Source organism: Mirounga leonina, unplaced genomic scaffold, assembly GCF_011800145.1.
Source record: "Mirounga leonina isolate KUSES-001 unplaced genomic scaffold, KU_Mleo_1.0 Mir_153, whole genome shotgun sequence".
NCBI lineage: Eukaryota > Metazoa > Chordata > Mammalia > Carnivora > Phocidae > Mirounga > Mirounga leonina.
Window position 1 is genome coordinate 1,107,639 of NW_023270387.1, and position 16,996 is coordinate 1,124,634.

General features: G+C 39.2%; 1 protein-coding gene across 1 annotated transcript; it reads right to left on the minus strand.

Annotated features, from left to right (window-relative positions):
* Nucleotides 1-1,356: 1,356 nt before the first annotated feature.
* Nucleotides 1,357-15,248, minus strand: MMP12 (matrix metallopeptidase 12). The gene is made up of 11 exons (XM_035008716.1): nucleotides 15,111-15,248; nucleotides 14,828-14,896; nucleotides 13,469-13,716; nucleotides 12,388-12,536; nucleotides 12,176-12,301; nucleotides 9,844-10,005; nucleotides 9,209-9,332; nucleotides 4,275-4,408; nucleotides 3,749-3,908; nucleotides 2,931-3,034; nucleotides 1,357-2,002 (listed from the first exon to the last, which is right to left on the minus strand). Exons 1-11 carry the CDS (start codon nucleotides 15,213-15,215, stop codon nucleotides 1,902-1,904), a joined length of 1,482 nt encoding a protein of 493 aa, XP_034864607.1. The 5' UTR covers nucleotides 15,216-15,248; the 3' UTR covers nucleotides 1,357-1,901.
* Nucleotides 15,249-16,996: the final 1,748 nt, after the last annotated feature.

Sequence of the window (16,996 nt, forward strand, 5' to 3'; positions counted from 1 at the left end):
GTACAGAGTGCAGTGTTTGCTTTGATTTTTTTCCACTTTATGATTTTGAGAGGCAGAATTTTGTGGTGGTTAATAACAGATTCTAGAGTCAAACTGACTGGCTTTGAGTTGCAGCTGCAAGGCTGTGTGACCTTGGGCGAGTAAGTTTACCTCTCAGTGTCTTGGTTTCTCTCTGAAAAATGAGAATGATAGCATGTGCCTCATGCTTGCAATGAAACAGGTGAGCTCTGTGTGTGTGTGTATGTGTGTGCATCACTTAGAACAGTGCTTGGTCCATAGTTACCATTGTAAGGATTTGTTAAACAAAATGTAAAGATATAATGCAAATGGAGGTAGAGAGAGGAAGGACTGATTCCCTTGTAAATCTTTGGAGGCATTTCTCATGAGCACTGATGAGACTGTGCAGGGCGTACTCTTGGCTTTTATTCCGATGCAGTCATCATTTAGGAGAAACAGCTTCTCCCCAAATTACCTAAGGCCCAAGACAACTCAACCCAGATACCACTGTTTTCTTTTGATGCTAATCCTGTGGGGAACTTTCTTCTTTTGAAGGATATCCAGCATGCAGTTTCCTGCGGGGAAATAACATTTCTTTTCAGGATGACGTGACCCGATGCCTCACAAAGACAACGCTAGGACTATTAAACTGAAGAAGCACGTACTTGAGAATGAACAGAGAACTCCATCCCTGTCTAGAATCTTTCCAATCCTCATATTTTCTGACCTCAGTTCATTCCATTAATCAAAATGATTAATGTCAATCAGAAATGTCTGCAAATCAATTGAAAATTCCAAGCATTCCTCACACCCATATCATCTTAATTGGAGCTTTCACAGGTGTACGTGCAATCCAGAAAATAGGGAAAATGTGTGTCAAGGCAGTGACAACTGGTAGAGGCTGTCCAAGTCACCAGCATGATGGGCTCATCATGTGTCATTTTTTTCTCAATAAATCTATGAGGTGGCTAACACTACTGCTTTTTCCTAAAGTTAAGGAAGCTGAGATTTAATGTGTTGTCAATTACGTGGCCCACGTTGTGAGGCCTGAGCTGCAGTGGAAATTATACGAGAACGGGAAGTTCCCATGACATCTCCTCTCCAGGCTCATCGTCATATGCTGGGCGTGCTCCTCGGGGTCACACACGGTCTGGAGAACGCTTCTCTGACTCCAGACCAGGGATTTATGTGGCCTTCGACAAGCTGCCAAGGCAAATACAACTTTTTCCCCTTTGCCATATTCCCATTCACCACTTGGTACAGTTATGTAGAGACTCACTTTATTTAGGAGTAGGTCCAGAACTATTTTCGAAATACACATTGTTTTTCCATAAAAAATTCTCAGAAACCAAATACTTTCTTTCAGTTTTTATTTGAGCAAAAGGAAAAAAAAAATATGTATATACTTTAAGATTTAGAAAAATCAGCACTGACAAGAGAATAAAATAACATTATCACCATAATTATATAATTTACTTATATGTTACTTACACTAAATGTCATTTTCTGGTATATTCTGTTTTTACTCCAAAAGAATTAAAATGATATACTTGCTGAAGCATTTAATGGCCACAGAAACTAAGCATTGCTTAATGTTAGTTAAGGTAAAGAAATAATGATAATTTCTCAGTTCTGGAATGTTCAAGGACCAAGATATTCTGTTTCCCCTTGAAAAAGTGTCTGTTTCCAAGCTTAATAGTTGAATCAAGTAAAAATTGACAAGGAGGGTTTTCAAAATAAAAAATTTTACGTAGTTTGTATAGTCACCTATCTATATGATAATTTATTTATGGCCTATAGATTTTACTTTATTTTAAGACACACATCACTGGGCACATAGCAAGTATGGGATAAATACTTATTTAACTGAAGTGAATCAACCAACATCACTAATTATACCATTCCTAACAACCTAACTTGATATTTTGTTTCAGCATTTTGGTGACACGTTGGGATACGACATCATACTCAAATATGTCAGATCTCTGGAAGAAATAGTAGTGTCCTAAAAATGAAAACAAATTGAGTAGTTTAATTCTTCATTTGCATTTCTTTAAAAAATAAAAAAAGAAGAAGAAAACACAGATCTGTGCTTTTATAGATTATCTATAGTAGACCAAATTTTATAGATGACCTAAATTAGACATTTGATAATATAAATGTTGGGCCCCTACGCTGGGTGTCCTGCCCTCGGATATCTGTTTACTGCCCATCATTTCACCACTAAATATCTTCATTAATTTCATTGAGAAGATTGTTTGGGTTTAAAAGCTGACTCTGAAGATGTGACTGTTTTTGAAAAGCCACACTCCAGGTGGAGAACTCATCTGGGAGGGAAGAAATTGGGCGCAGGTGGGGCACACAGAGGCCCTGATGGAGGAGTAAGAAAGACATGGCGGGGGGGATGGAAACAAAATGCCTTGGCCTAGCCGACAGTTTGCTTCGGCTGACCTTGCCTGAAGATATTCCCAGACACAAACGCCAACAAACTCAAGTGTTTCGTATCCCCACCCTAGTCCGCGAGAGCCCATGCAGGGTGGGAGCTTCTGCAAGGAAGGTCAAAGATTCAAGGTGTAGGAAAGTAGGCGAGCCCAGCTTGCCTGAGTCTTGCCACATGCTCATCTGCATACACTGTGTGGCCTGATACGATCAGACATTCCAGAAACTCAGGCGCATGCATGTGGCGACAATCATATGCTCCCACCCACTAAACCACTCTAGAACTACTGCTTGTTCTATGTCACTCATTCTTTGAGCCCACCTATGCTAAACCAAGCAGGCTATGAGTTTTCCCTCTGCGGCCCTACGGAGAACTGCACGGTCCTCCTGTTCCTCCCGGTTTGAATCCCCGTTCTCTGACCTCGAAGGCTTTATCATCATCAGTGTTTTAAAAGGGGATTTCCAGTATCTTCATGGCTTCCCAATCTACTTACTGTTATAATAGTAGACTGCATCAATTGTAGGTCTAATTCCTGGAAAGTATTTGGTAATCAATTTGGGATAACCTGGGTCCATGAATTGTCTCCTCTCATTGTACCTGAGCAAAGAAATAATCAGTAGGACCTCCATCAAAAAAAAAAAAAAATGGATTTCATGATGAAGAGCTTGATATTTCATGACATGAACCACAAAACCCACCTATTCTCTCTTGAAAGACTTTTCCTTGCACTGATAAGAAAACCAAGGACCCAAACAGTTCACTGACTTATTCCAAGCTCCTACAGGACTCAGACCCTAGGGGTCCTCACTCCCGGTCAGGAACTTTCCCCACTCCTGCACACTGTCCCCGCCAGTGCTTTAGAGAACCTGACTGTCTAATTTCCTGCAGCAAAGACCTTGCAGCATTCAGTGCCACTCAGAAGATGGTTTCCTCATTTGTCTCCTTGGGTCCAGTGGTTATAAAAAGGAGTCTAAAAAGAGTACACTCCCTGAAGAGACTGTGAACACTGTGTCTTGTATGTCTATGCCCCTGTTCTCCAATGTGTTTCCACTGTGATTCATGACGTGACATTCTATTTATAAAGTATTCCTTTTAAAAACACATTATGTGCTATCTCAAATCAGAATCCCAAAGTCCAGGGAACAGAACTAGGAAGACAATAACTAGTCCAGATCTATGTTCTCTTGATTCTTCCCTTAGGAAGGTCAAGGATCCTTGGGAATTTACATTAGAAAGACTCCCTACTGAAAACCCCATTCCCTGCCCATTTCACGAATTTTAGGAGTCATGTTACCAATCATTAAAGCTCACCTCCAATATTGATTATCTACAAAGAAGTAGGTCTTATGGAGAAGTGGGTTAAAAACAGCTGCATCAATTTTTTTCACAAAGTCAGGAAAGCCCAAAGAATGTATGTTCTTGGGGTAGCGTGGTTGTGGTCTCAAATTGCTAATTAACCAGTACTTATCATCTGTGAAGAGAAACAGAGAGGATACATTGGAATCATACAAAAACAGCAATATAAATACTGACTCACTATAAACAACATCATTCTTTACCCATAGTTCCAAAACATACTGCTCCTTGTTCTTCAACATGGTTTGTCTCCTATGGTCCTATACTTTTTTCACAAGTATTATGATCTTATATTAAACAAACTTTTCCTAAAATTTTTACACATTACCTAGGTATTTAAACTACTTTTAGCTCATAGTTCAGACTCACCATTAATTAAGTCTGGAGTGCTTTTTCCTATGTTTATAAAAATCAGTAGTATTTCCTTCATTTATTCTCTTCCTTGAAGTAGACTTAGTAGCAAACTAAACATTAGAGTTACCTTTAAAAAGAAAAACTTGATTTCTGGCTCCAACTTCATAGGCAGCTTGAATGCCAGATGGTAAGGTTGGCCACAAAGAAGAAATTAAACTAGCATTGCTCACTGGACTCTCAGGATACCTCCACCAGAAGAATCTGATGAAAAACATTTAACACATGTTAAAAATCACTGTAGACTCAAGAACCATGAAATGGTCACTGGGAAGGGCATGTGAAATGACTTAATGGGTTTTTTCCAATATCCTCACATTCTGTTCTGTGGATGTCTTGATAGGAACACCACAAGGAATGGATCTTAATTAATTCTTTTATAATAACAATAATTCTAATGGGCAAGTCACCATATGAAAATACCCTGATACTTGAAATCAAGAGATCTAGGTTCTAGTCTGCACCCAAAATTCCTTACTAGTTTTGTAATCTAAAAGAAGTTATTTATCCCAAATGTCTCAGTTTTTGAATCTCAGGAATGGAGAATAATGAGACTAGAGATCAATGACAAGAAGAAAACTGGAAAAACCTCTATAAATGTAGAGACTGAATAACGTGCTACTAAATAACCAATGAAGAAATGAAGAAATCAAAAATAAAAATACCTTGGGGCAAATGAAAATAAAAACATAACATTCTAAAATCTTGGGGATGCAGCAAAAAAGTTCTAAGAGGGAATTTCATATTGATACAGGCCTACCTCATAAAACAAGAGAAATCTCAAATAAATAATCTTTATTTTATTTGTTTTTTGTTTTTTTTTTAAAGATTTTATTTTATTTATTTGACAGAGAGAGAATGAGAGAGAGAGCACATGAGAGGGGGGGTGTCAGAGGGAGAAGCAGACTCCCTGCTGAGCAGGGAGCCCGATGCGGGACTCGATCCCGGGACTCCAGGATCATGACCTGAGCCGAAGGCAGTCGCTTAACCAACTGAGCCACCCAGGCGCCCCAATAATCTTTATTTTAAAAAGATTATATCTATTTATTTGACACAGGGAGAGAGAGAGAGTGAGAGAGCACAAGCAGGGGGAGTGGCAGAAGGAAAGGGAGAAGCAGGCTCCCTGATAAACAGGGAGCCTGATGCAGGGCTCAATCCCAGGACCCTAGGATCATGACCTGAGCCAAAGGCAGATGCCCAACTGACTGAGCCACCCAGGTGCCCCTCAAATAAATAATCTAACCTTACACCTGAGGAACTAGAAAAAGAACAAACAAAGGCCAAAGATAGTTGCAAGAAGGAAATAATAAAGATTGGAGTGGAAATAAATGAAATAAAGACTAAAAAAATATTTTCAAGATCAATGAAACTAAGAGCTTGTTCTTTCAAAAGATAAACAAAATTGGTAAGCTTTTATCCAGATTCATCAAGAAAAAAGACAGAGGACTCAAATAAGTAAATTCAGAAATGGAGGAGAAGTTACAACTGATTCCACAGAAATACAAAGGATCATAAAAGACTACTATTAACAATTATATGTGAATAAATTGGACAACCAAAAAAAATTGATATAAATTCCCAGAAATATACAATCTTCTAAGACTGAATCTGGGAGAAATAGAAAATTTGAATAGACCCATTATTAGACATGAAATTGAATCAGTAATCAAAAACTCCCAACAAACAAAAATCCAGGACCAAACAGTTTCACGGGTGAATTCTACCAAATAATTAAAGAAGATTAAATTATTCCAAATTATTCCAAAAAAAAAAAAAGAAGAGAAAAGAATGTTCCCAAACTCATTGCACAAGGCCACCATCACCCTGATACCAAAACCAGACAAAGACACTGTAAAAAAAAAAAAAGAAGAAGAAGAAGAAAAAGAAAAAGAAAATTGCAGGCCAATATCCCTGATGGACATGGATGCAAAAACCTTGATACCAAAACCAGACAAGACACTGTAGAAAAAAAAAAAGAAGAAGAAGAAGAAGAAAAAGAAAAAGAAAATTGCAGGCCAATATTCCTGATGGACATGGATGCAAAAATTCTCAACAAAATATTAGCAAACCAAATTCAACAATACATCAAAAGGATCATATACCACTACCAAGTAGGATTTATTCCAGGGATGCAAGGATGGTTCAATATCCACAAATCACTGTAATATACCACATTAACAAAATGAAGGATAAAAATCATGATCATTTCAATAGATGCAGAAAAAGAATTTGACACAATTTAACATCCATTCATGACAAAAACTCTCAACAAAATGATTATAGAGGGACCACACCTCCATATAATAAAGGCCATGTATGGCAAACCCACAGCTAACCTCATACTCAATGGTGAACAGCTGAAAGTTTTTCCTTTAAGATCAGGAACAAGACAAGGAAGTCCACTCTTGCCACTTTTATGCAGTATAGTATCAGAAGTCCTACCCATAGAAATTAGGTGAGAAAAGAATAAAAGGCATCCAAATTGGAAAGGAAGAAATAAAACTGTCATTATTTGCAGATGACATGGTACTATAATTAGTAAATCCTAAAGACTCCACCAAAAAACTAGTAGAACTAATAAGTGAACTAACTCAGTAAAGATGCAGGATATGAAATCAACCTACAAAATCTGTTGCATTTCTATATATTAATAACAAACTATCAGAAAAAATTAATAAAACAACCCCATTTATAACTGCATCAAAAAGAATAAAATACCTAGGAATGAATTTTACCAAGGAGGTGAAAGATCTGGACTTTGAAAACTATAAGACACTGATGAAAGAAATTGAAGAGGACACAAATAAATGGAAATATATACCATGCTCATGGACTGCAAGAAGCAATATTGTTAAAATATCCATTCTACCCAAAGCAATTTACAGATTCAATACAATCCCTATGAAAATACCAATAGGATTTTTCACAGAACTAGAACAAAGAATCCTAAAATTTGTATGGAACCACAAAAGATTCCAAACAGCCAAAGCAATCTTGAGAAAGAACAGAGCTGGAGGTAACATGCTCCCAGATTTCAAGCTATACTACACAGCTAAATAAATCAAAACAGTATGGTATTAGCAGAACAACAGTCACATAGATCAACAGAACAGAATAAAGAGCCCAGAAATAAACCCACACTTATATGGTCAATTAATTTATGACAAAGGAGCCGAGAACAGGGAAAAGAGAGTCTCTTCAATAAATGGTGTTGGGGAAACTGGAGAGCTACATGCAGAAGAATGAAACTAGACAACTTTCTTACATCATACACAAAAATAAACTCAAAATGGATTAAAGATTTAAATGTAGAAACTTGAAACCATAACACTTACAGAAGAAAACATAGGCCATGAGCTCTTTGACATTGGCTTTAGAGATTTCTTTTTTTTTGATCCATCCCCTCAGACAAGGACAACAAAAGCAAAAATAAACAAGTGGGACTACATCAAACTAAAAAGCTTTTGTACAGCAAAGGAAACCATTAACAAAATGATAAGGTAAACAACCTAATGGGAGAAGATACTTGCAAGAGATATACCCAATAAGAGGTTCATATCCAAAATATATAAGGAACTCAAACAATGCAATATTTTTAAAAAGTTAAACAATCTGATAAAAAAAATAGGCAGAGAAACTGCATAGATATTCTTCCAGAGAAGACATACAGGCAGCCAACAGATAATGTAAAGATGCTCAATATCACTAACCATCAGGAAATGCAAATCAAAACCACAATGAGATACCACCTGACACCTGTCAGGATGGCTAGGATCAAAAAGACAAGAAATAGCAAGTGTTAGTAAGGATGTGGAGAGAAGGAAACCCTTGTGCCCTGTTGGTGGGAATGCAAACTGGTGCAGCCACTGTGGAAAACAGTATGGAGGTTCGTCACAAAATCAATTATAGAAATACCATATGATCCAGCAATTCCACTTCTAGGTACTTATCCAAATCAAACAAAACACTAATTAGGAAAGACATATGCACCCTTCTGCTCATTGCAGCATTATTTACAATAGCCAAGATATAGAAGCAACGTAAATGTCCATCGATTGATGAATGGATAAAGAAGACATGGTGCATATACAGTGGAATATAAGCCATAAAAAAGAATGAAATCTTGCCATTAGTGCTAACATGGATGGACCTAGAGCATATTATGATAAGTGAAATAAGTCAGACAGAGTAAGAAATATCATATGATTTCACTTACATGTGGAATCTAAAAAAAAAAAAAACAAAACCCCAAATGAACAAACAAAACAAAACAGAAACACTCATAGAGAACAAACTGATGGCTGACAGAGGGGAAGGGACAGAGGGGATTAAGAGGGACAAACTTCAGTTCTGTAGTAAGACACAGGCATGAAATGTACAGCACAGGGAACAGAATCAGTGATATTGTAATAACTCTATATGGTGACAGATGAATCTAGACTTATTTTGGTGACGACTTCGTAATATATACATAAATATCAAATTACTGTGTTGCATACCTGAAACTAATACAATCTTGTATGTCAATTATTCTTCAATCTAAAAAATGGAGAATATTTGTCCCATCTACCAAATACTAATCTTCTCCACACACCCCCCCTCCAGTATCTGCTTCAATCTGTGCTTTAAGTTATCCTGGAATTCCTTTCTCTATAATCAAGAATCAAGACTTTTAAATTGATACCGTCACACTTTTAGTCCTAGACTTAACCATTTTTACTTGTGATTAAAGTAGTCTGGCTTCACTTCCTGCCTTATCTTTCCTCACCCCAGATTCCTACTACAAATCCGTTTTTTACCCATCAGTCTTCTCGTTAAACACAAATATAATCACACCACTCTCTCCCTTCAAAACCTTCAAGCTGTCTACTTCCTACAGAATCGAGTCCCTCTTCAATTTTCATCTACTTCACTTTCCATCATTTTCCACCATTCTCTGATGAAACATTCTAAAAATCCAAGGACAGAGACTTCAATATTGGTCAGATATGAAGAGGATTTTACCTGTCTTTAAAGAAAAAGATTTTATTTCCCATTGTAGTGACAGCATCAAAACTCCAGTTGGGGTCACAGGTGGCTGGTTCTCTACTGTCCGGATTTGAGGAGGGTTGGCGCCTTTCTGGGAGACCTGAAAATACATTTCAAGAAGCATTAGGGGAAAAAAATCTCCATTTTAGCTGCTAAGGGGAAGAACCATTCTTTCTAAAACATTAATTTTCTGGATAAAAAATGCATAAAAAGCAATTTATGCTTCCTATGACATTCACAGGAAGCAGACAATAAAGATCTTTCCCCCATGTGGTTGCAATGTCATGGAGGAGAAAAATCTGATCACTTTGTTTTTCCTGTTCGAGGCAGATTATTTCTCTGTGTGCCTTCTTCAAAGACAATGGTGTGGTGTACAGAAAGACCAAACCTGAGGCCCGAGGACTCAGATTCTGCCCCCGTCCCAGGCATGAACATACTAGGTCTCCTGTGCTTTTCCACAAAATGAATGTAATATGTGTGCTACCTCCATCCCAGGGTTTTCATGGGGCTCCAGACAGAAGACAGAGATGAAAGTTTTACTCAAATGCAGATACTATGACACTATTCATGAGTGTCTTTGTAAGGCAAAATGGTAAAGAAAGTCAACTCACCGTAGAGAGACTGAATGCCACGTACATCATCAGCAGAGAGGCGAAAGGTGTTGGGGTTAACATAACTGTAAGTAGGGAACATGATGGCTTTTGGATCACTGGAATGGCTCAGACCCAAGGAATGGCCAAGCTCATGAACAGCAACGAGGAACAAGTTTGTGCCTGAGAGGAAACCAACAAGAAGGGGGAAAAGAGCAGTGAAATATGTCTGCATCCAGAGGACAATGACACCACCGAAATCTGGCAGGAGGATTGGGAAGCCTTGACTCCTCTCCTTTCCCTCTGACCCAAGGCTTTTTGATGTTGGCACTGTTGACATTGTAGGACAGGTCATTCTTTGTGGTTAGGGCTGTCCTGTGCATCACAGGTGTTTAGAAAACTCTGGGTTCAACACTCAAATTCAAGTAGCAATGCCCCTCCAGTTTTGACAACAAAAATGTCTCCACACGTCAAATATCCCAAACTATCACAATTTATCTAACCCTGGATTTCTCCTATTTTCAACTCCCATGATGCTTTGCACAAAAGACCATCACTGGTCCTTATCTCAAAATCATGGGCTTCTGCATGTACTCTGTTTCCCACGAGATTATGCATTCTTCCAGGGTGGGACTGTGTCCTCTTCGTCTCTGTATCCAAACAGCACCTCCATCACCCAATGCTGTGACAGAAATTCAGCAACCACTGAGTGAACTGTTCACTTAATTTACTGGGTCAAAATTAGGCTGAGAGTGAGCACTCTAAGTTATAATTTTCATAAATAATTTAGCTTTTTGAAAGCACAGAATTGCACCATATTAAAACAAGGTAACATGGACAGGTAGGAAGTACGCACTGGGTTGAAAGAAGAGAATTAGGAAATACACGCTCTGCCCCATCTTTCCCACGAGCTAGGTGCTAACAGTCTCCTGCTCTGAACTTCCTCTCTCTGTAAAGATCTGTACTAAATTATTTTTCTAAAATCCTTTAGAATTCTAAAACATTCCATGAGGCTAACTAACCCAAGTCCACCATGTTGGATGAAAAGAGTATACACCCAAAATAACCTTGGATGAAATTCAGACAAATTTGCATGACCAGCTGAGGCTATGAAGCTCAATGAGGACCTAATTCTGTATCCGTTGTCTTTTGACAATGCAGAACTCCTCTTCTCAATCAAGAATTTAATAAGCCTTGGGTCATGTGTTAGACTAAAACAAACAGCCTTTCTGGTCTATGAAAACACGCCATCTGAGGCATGCAATATCAGCCAGAGAGATGGGGTGCTCAGTAGAACCTATTCTTAAAGACTGTCTCTTCATTTACTTTCCATATGAGTCAGTCATATAATCCAGAATTTCCCCTAGAAATATTAGGAAGGCTTGTGATATGAGGGTTTGAATTTTCCAATGGGTAGTGATTCCTTCAAACAGGGGAGACTGTTTATTTCTCTCCCCCAGCTGTCTGAGAGGGATGGTGAATTACAGCCTCCTCTGTAAATACAGCGAAGGCATTGTCAAATGATCAGCTGAGCGTTCTGTAATTCCTATCCCGGAACCTCAAGAGACCATATGACCATATAACCTTGTGTTTTACTACAAGGATTTCTAAGTTTTCTATAATATAACTTCATCTTTCTGTGTCACTATAAATCTAAGAAATTGTCAACATATAATGGATCATGCAGATGACCACCCCACCCTAGGATGGCTGGTATATTATTTTTCTGTGTTTGCTTGAGTTTACGGACTGCCCTGTCAAAAACTGACTGCCTAAATCAGTTTGTACCTTTCTTTTTTTTTTTTTTTAAAGATTTTTATTTATTCATCTGACAGAGAGACAGCGAGAGAGGAAACACAAGCAGGAGGAGTGGGAGAAGGAGAAGCAGGCTTCCCGCCGAGCAGGGAGCCCGATGCGGGGCTCGATGCGGGGCTCGATGCGGGGCTCGATGCAGGGCTTGATCCCAGGACCCTGGGATCATGACCTGAGCCGAAGGCAGACGCTTAACGACTGAGCCACCCAGGCGCCCCAGTTTTTACCTTTCTAAACTATGGCCTTTAAGATTCCTGAGTTCACACTAATGAACTAGCTCATCTTCAGATTCTTAAACCTGATCTTTAAGATATTCTAGTCCAATATCCTCAATTTATAGAGGGTGAAATTGAGACAAAATGTTACATTTTATTTAGTGACACAATTATAATCAGAATGAGTTTTTCCATCCTACAATCGTTTCTCAGAATGCAGCCTTTCAAAATTGGGACATAATTTAGAATTTGTAAAGGGTTTTTCAAATGTGGTTTTGGTTTTTTCTTTTGTTTGTTTGTTTTTTGTTTTGTTTTTTGTTTCTTACCTTTGTAGTTTTTAGTCCAGATTTCAGCCTCATCAAAATGTGTGTCTCCCCCAATCCTGGTTCCAGGTCCGAAAGCATGGGCTATGACTCCACCTCTACCATCGAAAGGGATGTAGTCTCCATGAGCTTTGGAAAAGGAAAGAAAATTGGTCCTTCTTTATATGCTATAGGTCATGCCAACGATACAGATAAAATAAGTCCACGTTCTTTACCTCCATATGCAAAAAGTATCATAATGTCAGCCTCTCCTGAATTAATCTTTCTGAATTTCAGGGGGGTCACATCACTCCATACTTGAAAAGCCTTCTGGATGGCATAGTCAACATCTGCAGGCCACATGTCAGGAGTGTAATTATTGATTCTTTACCAGCAAAACAAAAAAGAGAGAGAAAAATATGTGGAAACCATGTGTTAATTCTGTCTTATTGCAACACTTCATTTTTGCCTGCATCGGTGGAGAATGAATCATTTCATAAATCGATAGTCCAGATAACAAAAACCTGCATTATTAGCTACAGAAACACGTATCCTTGGACAGCTTCCTCCTTAAACAGAATCTAACTGGATTTCTTCTCATTTATGATTTATGGGTTCTTTCTGTGAAGGACTGACATTCATTGACAATTTGACCTAAACCTGGATTTCTCATATTTTCAATTCCCATAATGCTTTGCACAAAAGACCATCACTGGTCCTTATCTCAAAATCATGGGCTTCTGCATGTACTCTGTTTCCCACAAGATTATGCACTCTTCCAGGGTGGGACTGTGCCCTCTTCGTCTCTGTATCCAAACAGCACCTCCATCACCCAACGCTGTGACAGAAATTCAGCAACCACTGAGTGAACTGTTCACTTAGTTTACTGGGTCAAAATCAGGCTGAGAATGAGCACTCTAAGTTATAATTTTCATAAATAATTTAGCTTTTTGAAAGCTAAATTGCTCTCTCTCACTCTCAAATAAATAAATAAAATCTTTTGCCCCTGCTCCCGGGCCTCTGCATTTATCTATCTTGCCTGTCCTATAAAATGTTCCCTTGTCTCTTATTTATTATAGATTTAGCTTCATTCTCCTTTTATTTGCAGCCTTTCTACTATGCTCTGGGCTGACAAACAACTCCTCCTTGAGTGAAAAATCCCCCCTTCCAGAAAGAATGAATTTTAACACAGGGAGAGTGCTGACAACTGAGGGAGGATTCTTATCTACCTCCAGACTTAGGGCTCTATCTAAATGGTTCGGGTTTCTGAAAGTCAGACCTAAGGGAAGGTAGAAAAGTCCACAGCTACAATGTTACCTGTAGGTAATTAAACGTTTCTTCCATACTGGTCTCCCTGGCATTGTCCTGAAGTGATGAACATCAGGCACTCCACATCGGGGCTTGTGCATCATGTCCAGAGTAGATGAGTCCAGTTTCCCAGTCACTTTCAGCCCCAAGAACTGCTGCATTTCCTGAATTTTATCCTCCATGAAGTCCCTATTGACTTTCATTTTTGTTGTTGGAATTCTGTCCATCACAAAACCGTAGAAGTTTTCCAGGTACCTCTGGAAAAAAATACACTTAGTTAGACATTGTAGTACATGGAGGGATTTCTGATGGAGCTCTGTATGGTTGACTCAGCTGCACATTGGTGTTTCTCAACCAGGCACCAGACAATTAATTATAATGAGAAAAAAATCTTAACTCTCTGTGCTTTCGAGGTGAGTCACAAACTTTTAGCAATATTGATTGCTGGAAGGCCACTAGAAACACCTTTATGTGTCTACTTCTTTGAACTTGTTTCTATTCTTTAAAATCTATTTCAGCCTCTGGCACATCATGGCATCATGTAATCAGCAAAACCTTTATTGTCAGGATGCATAAATTATTAATTTAAGTTGGGATAATATTTTCCTGCTTAAAAATCCAAAGCTCAACACAATGGACAACTATGGCAAATGCAAAGTTAAAAGAGTCTTAGAGAATGGGGATATCATCCAAACTCATATGATTAGGGAAAAGAAAGAAATGGGGGAAAAAACCCTATTTTAAAAACATGCTCATGAAGAAATATCTGGGATTCCAGAAAGTAAAAAGTATTCTTGAATCATCATGGCAGGCTGAGGCAGTTACATAATCAAGCCATTGCTCAAATCTCAGATCATTAAATGCATTAAATGATATTGTAAAATATTGAACAGAAGTTGAACTCCCAGTTATTTTGAACTGTCCTTGGCCAAAGCTGTTTAGTAAAAGCTTTTTAGTAAAAGGAACAAATTCATCCACCAATTTTATAACACTGTTTCAAAACCAATAACTTTTCTACATTCATCTTTGGCAGAGAAAAATACAGTGTTTAAAGCAAATAGCCTCCTAAACCAGTTTTCAACTAGTACTTTTCAAGACAGAATTGGTCAATGCAACAAATTTTTTTTAAAGATTTTATTTATTTATTTGAGAGAGAGAACATAAGCAGGGAGGAGGGGCAGAGGGAGAGGGAGAAGCAGACCCCCCTCCGAGCAGGGAGCGTGACTTCGGGCTTGATCCCAGGACCCTGAGATCATGACCTGAGCTGAAGGCAGACACTTAACCAACTGAGCCACCCAGGCGCCCCCAATGCAACAACTTTTAGAGACAAAAATCAGGCTGGATCAATACTCTAGTGTCAATACTTACTTGGGCATATGTCACATTATTTTCAGAGTCGGTAGAGTTTGCCAGTGGAACAGTTCCAGAAGCAGTGACCTATAGGACAGTGTTAATAGGAGAGTTTTAGAACACTCCTTCAAAAACAACACCACTTTCCTACATTCCTCTTTGGCAAAGAAAAATACAGTGCTAAAAGCAAGTAGTCTCCTAAACTCGTTTTCAACTAGTACTTTTCAAGATAAAACTAGTCAATGCAATACATTTTAAAGACAGAAATCAGGCTGGGTAGATACATGGGGTCAATACTTACTTGAGCAAATACCACATCATTTTCTTTAGAGCTTGCAGAGTTGGTCAGAGGAACCGTCCCCAAAGCAGTGACCAGCAGGGTCAGCACCAACAGAAGAAACTTCATTCTAAACTTGTGAATGGCTCAACCCAACTTACCCGGTTCCTTCTCAGTACAAAGTTCCTCAAATGTGCCTACTTATATAACCCTTAGGTCGTGTTCTGTGAATATGAAATCCTTCGAGTGACTCACAGTTGATATCATCCCTTGACTTACCTCAAAAACACGCAAACACAAGCACAGATCATTTTCTAGGACCAACAATGGGTCCATTAGCACCGAACTCATCACTCAGACAACTCAGGGCATAGTCCCCAAAATAAATAAGCCCTCCGAAATAATGCATTATATGAGAAACACTACACACCTAAAATGTTACAATAATTACAGATGTATGTTTAGAAAGTTCGGCATCTGAATTTTTACTGTAATAATTTCTTTATATTTACTATAGGTGAAACAGGCTTTTTTAAGGAACAAAATTTAAAAAGTCAGGTGAATGAAATCCTTTTGCTGAACTAGAAGAATCCTCTCCAGGCTGACTCTAGCTCCCTAGAGAACTGTGATATATAGAGACTTGGTGTTTAACAAGGAAAATCTGTAACATCACGACGCTTTGATATCTGCTGTATGTGCTGTGCAGGCTTAGATCCTGCTTCTAACTCAAGCCTGATCCCGACTGCGTACCTGGGTAGAGATTCCAGAGGCCAATTCCTGTACCTGCCTAATAGGCTAGAGTGGGTAGCCCAAGGCCAACACTTCAACTGTGGAAGATAGGGAAGATTTGCCTCTGCAATCTACCTCCCTGTCTACCCAGCTTCCTTTTCCCTTGGGCTGGTTGCTCCGTTCACACAGGATCTGCCTGTCAGTCGGTGGAAAATGCTTGGAGAGAGAAACATCTGAGAATCCAGGCATAAACAATGCAGGCAGACGTGGGAGTTTGGGGCTGCCTCCCCATTCTGTGTGGACAGGCTGATGGTGGAGGGGTCCCAGGGTGGCGGGTTAGGATTCAGTCACTGCTGTGACCCACCTCCTGGGCCCAGGAACTGCTAGCTGCTTTCCAGGCTCTCCCCAAGGTGGGCGCTCCAGGAAAACCTGCATGAGCACTGTAGCTGACATCCTACCTGCAATCAGCCCTTTTCAAGCTCTGTGATTTGACCTCTAGGTTCTTCAGATATTTCGTTTGAAAACGAGGATAATGATCTTTGCCTCCTTAAGCTTTTGCGATGATGAGATGAGACCATGTATTATAAATGCAACCATGTACTGTACGTGCTCAAGAATGTTCATTTGCTTTTCTTGGCCCAAAAGGAGAGTGTCACGTGATTTGCGGTTACAACCAGGTGTGGCTCTAGGATCTGTGAAGGGGAAGACCACGTAGTATTGTAAGGTAATTCTGTCAGATACTGAATTTAAGTCAAGAACCATAAGAGAAGCATGGTCGTTTGGCTAGAGAGCAGGAGATAATGGGATTTATCAGAAAATCTGGGAGGGGCTGGTTCTCCACCATCAGAATGCTGTCTGTGAGGGTGGGCTCTGTCCGCCTTGTTCACCACTGTATTTCTGTGCCTGAAACCGCCTTGAGGTGAGTAGGCCCTCGAGATATATGCATGGATGAATGTTGTTGGAGAATAGGGCCTAGAGAACATCAGCAGTTAGCTTTCTTTGTAGGAGCCTTTGTTAGACAGAAGTTGTGCTCCTAAAGCACACCAAAAGCAAGAACCTGTCTTACTCCTAGCAGAAACCAGCCTGGTTTGGGGAAGACTTGCAGGAAGTCTGGAAAGTGTAGGTTGTAAGATATAAAGACAAAAGCTGCCCAAACTACAAAGGAAGGGAAAAAAATGTCC

Excerpts from the sequence above, each read along its gene's own strand:
- MMP12 (XM_035008716.1), bottom strand. The coding sequence starts at position 15,215 with ATGAAGTTTCTTCTGTTGGTGCTGACCCTGCTGGTCACTGCTTTGGGG. Across the intron at positions 13,717-14,827 it reads ATAATGTGACATATGCCCAA|AGGTACCTGGAAAACTTCTA; the intron begins GTAAGTATTGAC and ends ATTTTTTTCCAG. Across the intron at positions 3,909-4,274 it reads TCAAGTTTTTCTTTTTAAAG|ATGATAAGTACTGGTTAATT; the intron begins GTAACTCTAATG and ends TTCTCTTCACAG.